This window comes from Hermetia illucens, chromosome 1 (genome assembly GCF_905115235.1).
Source record: "Hermetia illucens chromosome 1, iHerIll2.2.curated.20191125, whole genome shotgun sequence".
In the NCBI taxonomy this organism is placed as follows: domain Eukaryota; kingdom Metazoa; phylum Arthropoda; class Insecta; order Diptera; family Stratiomyidae; genus Hermetia; species Hermetia illucens.
The window spans coordinates 181,375,597-181,383,064 of record NC_051849.1 but is presented as its reverse complement, the minus strand read 5'-3'; the positions used below and the strand labels follow the sequence as shown (position 1 = coordinate 181,383,064).

The 7,468-nt window shown below is 45.9% G+C and overlaps 1 protein-coding gene across 2 annotated transcripts in view; it reads left to right on the top strand.

Annotated features, from left to right (window-relative positions):
• The first annotated feature begins 4 nt into the window (after positions 1-4).
• The window catches only part of LOC119646256 (solute carrier family 66 member 2), a 137,600-nt gene continuing 130,136 nt past the window's right edge, over positions 5-7,468 (top strand). The window contains exon 1 of one of the 2 annotated variants that reach the window (XM_038046657.1): positions 5-1,507. In XM_038046657.1, the coding sequence (XP_037902585.1) occupies positions 1,305-1,507 (203 nt within the window). In that variant the 5' untranslated portion in view covers positions 5-1,304. The remainder of the gene's footprint in view (positions 1,508-7,468) is intronic. The other variant, XM_038046656.1, reaches the window with a different exon arrangement.

Below are 7,468 nucleotides of genomic sequence, written 5' to 3'. Positions count from 1 at the left end.
GAGATCCGAACGCGACTCCGTCCACGCACTCGTGGTCGCTCGGAAATTGTCAAATCGACAGCGAGGCAGCGTTGATAACAGCAACAACGTCAGCAGCAGAGCGACTACGTCGACGTCGAGCCGAGCACGACGAAAATTATGTCGCGAGGAAAGTCATTCGAATTCTTGCCTTCAAATTGCCGTGCAGCCTGCGGAGTCGCGAGTGAATAGTCCACCGAGCGAATCGTCTGCGACATAGATTTCCGCTCTTTCGTGCGCTGCGTCGTTTGTGCCGTAAACAGTGAGTGCCGCGAGACTGGGGGAAAATCGTTAAAATCGCCACCAGAATTTTCCCGTGTACACAACACAACCCCTGGCGAGAAATGGTCGGAATCGGGGCGAAATTCTTATGAAAACATTACGAAAGGTCCAGCGGGAACCGCGTAAACATATCAGTGGAGCAAATATCAGCGGGAACAGTGAAGTCGCGATCCTGCCGCGCCAGTGAAATTGGAAAAGTGCAAATTTTCCCCGAGGAGACGTGCATGCAAAGTTGCGGAAAATTTCTATTCATTGTCAAGGCTTCGCACGACTTACAGTGAAAAGTTCGACGTGAATGCAGTTTCGCGTACGCCGCAAAGTCGAGACGAGGAATTCAGGGCAAGGACCGCTTTCCTCGAATCCTGTCAGCCCGCGGCCTCCAATTGAAAATTTACTCTGTCCACGGCAAGCGAATTTTCCGGCATGCAATAGCGTAGCATTGTCCGTTGTATTCACGCCAAATTTTCACGTCAGCAGAGGTGAGGCGGTGGAAAGTTGTAATTTTCAAAGTACCATGAATCGAGGACAAACAGTGAAAGGAAGCTGAGTGCCTACCCATGAACAGACAGCCAAACTTCACACGGTATCAGGGTAGAAAAGCCACCCCACTCATTGCCAACCTTTTCCTTTCCATTCACTAATTCCACTTTCGACGAGGACCTACTTGTCCAAGTCTACTTTGCTTCCTTCCCTTCGTTTAGGATAATTAAGAATTCTCAACGATCCTATCGTGGAACTTTGCTCCTGCTCAGGTGAAATTCAAGAACCGAATCGTATCCGTTCCCCTGACGTCGGTGCTGCTTTTTCCTAAATTCCTGACATCTCAAACTTGAGCCCCGATTGCACTTCACATCCCTAGCCAAACCCATATTCCATCCGCAAGAGCTGCAGACACCACAGCGACCACCACACACCACCCCGCTCCTCCCACAATTAGCTTAACCTTCCGATTGCCCTGCTCGGCCTTGTAACCTTCACAGCTCAATCCCAGCGCCGGCTACAGAATGGATTGGATTATTAATGATGAATTGGGCCTGACGGTGGGCCATGTCGTCGGCTGGGCAGCTGCATCCGCAATGGTCGTCGGTGGCGTCATTCCATACATTCCACAGTACCGAGAAATCAAAAGGACGCAGGACGCGGACGGGTTCTCGCTGCATGTGTGCCTGGCGCTCCTCATTGCAAATACGCTTCGTATATTTTTCTGGTGAGTAACAATTTCGCTATTTATTTACTATTTAATTATGCAGACTTGGTTCGGACTCGTTTGGCGCTCACGCAAGTGGCGCGTACCGCGTTTCGTCGCATGACGGTCAAATCGCAGAAAATCTAGTTTTGCTACTTAACTCAAGCGAGAACTTGTCTCACCTTAACCAGCGAGCTGGGTTGATGAACGACAATGGAAAGGTCACTTGAGCCATAGCAAGCAGAGCTTCGGGATCAATCTTGAAGCCAGTGGAGCTGGAGCTCTACACTTCCGCCTCACTCAAAATCAAGAGTTCGATCCCCGCGGAACTCTGCGGCTAAGCACTCCCTCAATCGGCCCAGGCGCACTTTATCACTGAAACTAATCTGGATTATGCCAAAAACTATGCGATTTTGATAGCGAGGCAATTGGCGAGGCCATTATGCTCCTATTTGCTGATTAAATAGCTCAGATAGCCACTAAATGCTGCCGTTTTATGCAGATTAAGTAGTGTCGGCGGAAAGCTTAGCTATCGAAAGTTTTTTTACGTTTCGGCTCAGGAGATTATACTTTACTTGAACGTCTGAATCGAAGGCAATTTAGTACGATTGAATTTTATTGGACTGAGCCTATCTTCAAAATCAGAATTAAAAGAAAATCATGGTCCAAACTTACATTACTAACGGTGGGATCCACACTGAATGCAGCGGACCTTTCAGTTAGCGGCGATTTCCATATTAGACTGCATTTGCTACAAACATAAGAGTTAGTCAAATCAACCTGCAGCATGCCAAAGCTCCTTCTTATCTACTGACGGGAAGGCTGGGAACGCTGCAGGACTGTCCTTATATATTTCTGGTTCAAGAGCCATGGGTTTGTTTTGACAGAATCTGTGGTAATGGATCAGTCAAGGGGACTAGGATCTTCTTCGATGAAAGATCCTCGAGACCGAGGGCCTGCGTTCTGAGGTCAAAATTATTAGAGGCAAGCATGCTGAGACAATTCTGTTCCCAGGACCTTGTTGCGGTCAACTTTCAATGCCAGGTTAAAGGTAAGAGGAGAAACATTATAGTTCCCTCTGCTTAGTTAGCCTATGATTCTTTGTGCAAGAACTAAGGGATCTGGTAGTGTATGCAGAATCAAGTGGCCTTGAACTTTTAATAGGTTGTGATGCGAACGCGCAGTTGGGTCAGTAGCAAATGCAATCCTAGAGGAGAGAAGCTGTTTGATTTCATCACTTCAGCAGGTCTGATGACCGCGAACGTAGGGTGCGCCCCTACGTTCGTGGGGCCAAGAAGAAGTGAAGTAATTGAGCAAACAATATAAACTTCAAAGTTGTTAGAGCTGATTAGAAACTGGCGAGTGCTAGATGAAGTGTCACTTCCAGGCTAACAGCCTCTAATACAAAGACGGAATCGTAGGAAAACGGATTAGAGAAAGTTCAATGAACTTCTTGGCGACAAAGTTGAGCTTCCTAAGCGACTAAGGACTCCTTTAGCGATAGAAGATCAATTGAAAACTATGAATCGCACACTTTTAGAGTGCTTTGAAGGGGCTTGTCCTATTTCCCGAGGCCAACGTGTTAAAACGATTCCATGGTAGAACCGAGAAAATCGACCAGACGACTTCTAAAACGTACTTGCAAAAGCTATAAAGATGAAGACTGGTTAAACTTCTGGAACTCACAGCGTGAATATAAGAGACTCGTAAAGCGTTCGAAGCATCCTGTGAGGAACTGGAAGATGAAAGGGAGACTTCCAGACTGCGCAAAGTCCTGAATAAGGATGAGTTCACCAAGCTGGACTCTCTTAGAAAACCGGATGGTACTTTCACGAACTCCAGAATTGAGTCTATATCGATTCTCTTGGAAGTACACCACCCGGCAGAACAGGTCTCAGAAGTGGGAAGAAGAGAATTGGCGGTTTCTGCAAACCCTTCAACACAAAGGTGTTTCAAGGGGAATTGGGACACTGCGAGAGCGGTTGTTACCAATGAAAAGACGAGGGCTGCTATACTATCATTTGAATACCTCAAAGCACCTCATATGGATGGCCTCTACCCAGCGAAGCTAAAGGAGGGTATAAGACACTTAGACCAACTTCGAAGAAATATTTTTCGAGGATATCTTGCTCTGAACTAAGCGCCTTCCTCTTGGCAGAAGGTGAAGGTAGTGTTCATATCAAAGCCTGGGAAAGATAACTATTCACACAAAGAACATCAGGCAAATCAGCTTAACATCATTTTTGCTGAAATGTCTGGAGAGATCGATTGAGAGTCACATTCGCGAGAAGGCGCTAAGGTCGCACCCACTAAATGAAAACCAACATACTTACCAACGTGGAAAGTCCTCTGAGTCTGCTCTGCATTTTTTCGTTTCAAAGATAGAGGTTGCAACGCTGAAGGGGCTATAGGGGTGTTCGTGGACATTGAAAGGACTTTTGACTGTGCGTCCTTACAAAAGCCTTGTGATGCCGGCCGAGAGCATGGTGCTATCGCCACTTCTGTGGAATGGGTTGATCAACTCACTACTCTGCGAACTGTAAAATCTGCCAATACACGTTCAAGCTTATGCGGATGACGTGGCTGGGCTGGCTATTGGTCGAAATCTCGGAAAGGTGTGTAGAAATATAGAACGCGCCGTTGATTTGATTGACAGTTGGTGTCTCAAGCATGGACTTTCAGTAAATCCAAATAAAACCACAATGGTATCAACTTAATGCTGGGAATGGGAAGCAACTTACTCCCTCTTTCCTGGTCCACGGACCCCTCGCTTAGGGCTTGCACCCAAACTTTTCAAAAAAGTGAAGCGATGGCGGCTTTACGGTTTCTTACCAGGGCAGAAGCAAATCGTCAGACGCTACCTCACCTCTGCCCTGGGAGCAGCGTGACCGTAGCGGCTCGCAGATGTTGAGTGCTCCTCTATATAATTCGTAGAACACGATATGACTACGAATTATATTGAGCGCAAATCCGCCTTATTGGCCAGAGCTGAAATATTCGTTTTGAGAATGATGGGGTCCTAAGTCCGCATCAACTTAATGCTGGACCGGACCAAATAGGAAGCAACTTACTGCCCTGGTAAGAAACCGTAAAGCCGCCATCGCTTCACTTTTTTCACAATGGTATTATTTACAAAAAGGAGGAAACTGAATGGTCTTTGCCTTCCAGAGATGAGGGGTACAACCCTTCAACTCTCCGAAGATGTCAAATATGTGGGAGTTATTCTAGACAAGAAGCTGCTTTAGAACAAACGTGTAGAGATAAAGATGAAACCAGCTCTCACAGCCTATGGGTTGTGCAGGCGGACCTTTGCTTTGACATGGGGACTTAAGCCTCAGGTAGTAATAGATATGTTGCTATTAGGTCGATGTTTGCTTATGCATCCATAGTGTAGTGGGTTAATGTGAAACAAAAGGGTTTTCGCTGTCAACTTGCCACACTGCAAAGAACTATGTGTCTGGTTATTATCGGTGCCATGAGCACCACATCCGGCGCAGCTCTGAGTAGATTACTCAATTTGCAGCCCTTGGATTTGTTTATTCAGAGCACTGCAATGAGAGCAGCTCATAGACTAATTCGATTAGATCTATGGGGAAACAACGGACGTGGTGGGCACAGAGCATTGGGAGAACTGAATCTAGTTTTCGCAATGCCTTCCGATTCTCGTGTCCCCATAAATCTGTTTGATAGAAGATATGAAGTTACCCTGAAGTGTAGAGAGAACTGGGAAGACCCAGAGCAATCCGTGACGGGATATACGTCTTCTACACCGCCGGAGTCTACCTCTCGAATAAAAACGAGAAGTGGGTTTTTCCTTTGGGACAATATGCAACGGTTTTCCAAGCCGAAGTTTATGCGATCCTAAAGGCGGCAAACTGGGTGATTGACGAGCGGTTGAAGGACAAGCGCATCGCAATCTGCAATGACAACCCAGCTGCATTGAGGGCGTTGAGTAATACTTTGACCACTTCAAAAATCGTTCAGGAATGTAGAAACCGATTGAACTCTGTTTCTAGATTCAATACGGTGGAATTACTCTGGGTACCTAGTCATTGTTGTGTAGAGGGAAATGAAATCTCGGATGCCTTAGCAGAAAAGGCTCCAACTTCCCCGGACCGGAACCAGCAATTGGGGTGTCAGTAGCATTAGTTGTTGCTGCTATCAAAAACTGGGAACAAGCTTCCCATAATGACAGGTAGCGAAGCCTTGATGTTGCTAGACACACCAAATTTTTCCTGTCAAAACCAAACAAACATACTGCAAAGTTTATCCTGACGAAAAGCAGGAAAACTTGCAGAAGTATTGTGCGCATTCTGACTGGCCATAATTCACTAGCAGGGCATATGTTCAGAATAGGAATTATCCAAGATGATACGTTTCCATCCTGTAATAAGGAAGCGGAATCCACGGAACTTTTTCTGTGTGAGTGCCCCGCCTATGGACGGATCAGACCTCAAATTTTTGGTACTGATGTGCTCCAACTACAGCGGGTAGCATCACATCTACTAATCGAATGCATTACATAAACGAATCCAGGATATTCCGTTAGACGGGGGAATCGAGTTCTCTGAGGCTTTGCCTCTCTCCCACCTGAAACATAGACAACATTACATGCGAACGATTCATCATCATCATCATCAACGGCGCAACAACCGATATCCGGTCTAGACCTGCCTTAATAAGGAAATCCAGACATCCCGGTTTTGCGCCGAGGTCCACCAATTCGATATTCCTAAAAGCTGTCTGGCGTCCTGACCTACGCCATCGCTCCATCTTAGGCAGGGTCTGCTTCGTCTTCTTTTTCTACCATAGATATTGTCCTTATAGACTTTCCGGGTGGGATCATCCTCATCAATACGGATTAAGTGACCCGCCCACCGTAACCTATTGAGCCGGATTTTATCAACAACTTAAAACGAGGAATCCATGGACCACAAGAGAGGAAGTAAGTTGCTTCCCAAATGGCCCGGTCCGTCATCAAGTGGATGCGGACTCAAGACTGCCAGCATCCTTAACGAAAAAATCATGTTCGTGATTTTTCAGCATTTTCGTTCCAAATTCAAGTCTCCTTTTGAAGCTGATGGGGTCCAGATTTTTTCAAAAACGGGTGCGATGGTTGTGATGGTTAAGCTCAGCCTCTCGATCACGTTACCCCGGATTTGAATCCCGGTCGTCTTAGATGCTTGTGTTATATTTGTGCTGTCCCACTGCTGTCACTTGCACAGCATAAGGATGAATGACAAAATTATGGTAAACTGATCGTCTAGGGTATTCTTATGCCAATGACAAATGAACTGATGGAGCGCCTCGAATCTAAAATTTACCACAATGTCGTCCGTGCAGTCGCTATCTATGGTTCTGAAGTGTTGGCCAACTATAAAAGTTAATGAACGGCGTTTGCGGTAATGGAGACGAAGATATTGCCTTGGACTAGTGGCGTGACACGTTTTGATCACATCCGAAATGAGGATATTCGCGATCGATATGGAGTTGCACCCATCGTTGAAAAACTGCAAGAGAGGCGTCTTCGATAGTATGGTCACGTAATTCGCGCTAACGAGAATTAACTCGCCAAGATTGATCTGAACACCGAAGTTGATGATAAGCGACCAGAAGACCGGCCGAAAAAAACGGTGGCTTGATACGCTGGATGGCGATTTGAAAGCGACTGCATCCAGGTCAGGCATTTGATAGAAACCAATCATGGCGAACCGACCCCGCCTGTGAACGGGACAAAGGCTGGATGAAAAAGAAGAAAGAAAACGAAGGCTGACGAATTGATGAAAATTTAAATTTTTAAATAAAATCTGTCAAACTGGCTGGACTAATGATAAGTTGAGTGCAGTGCAGTTGTCCTTGTGTTGTTAATCGAAACATGACTGACTCGGCTCTTTAAATACATTCAACAAAACTAGTTTTTGTCGTCTTGTTTACACTAAACACGTTAGTCCATTAGTCCATTTTTGATGGATTGACTTACTG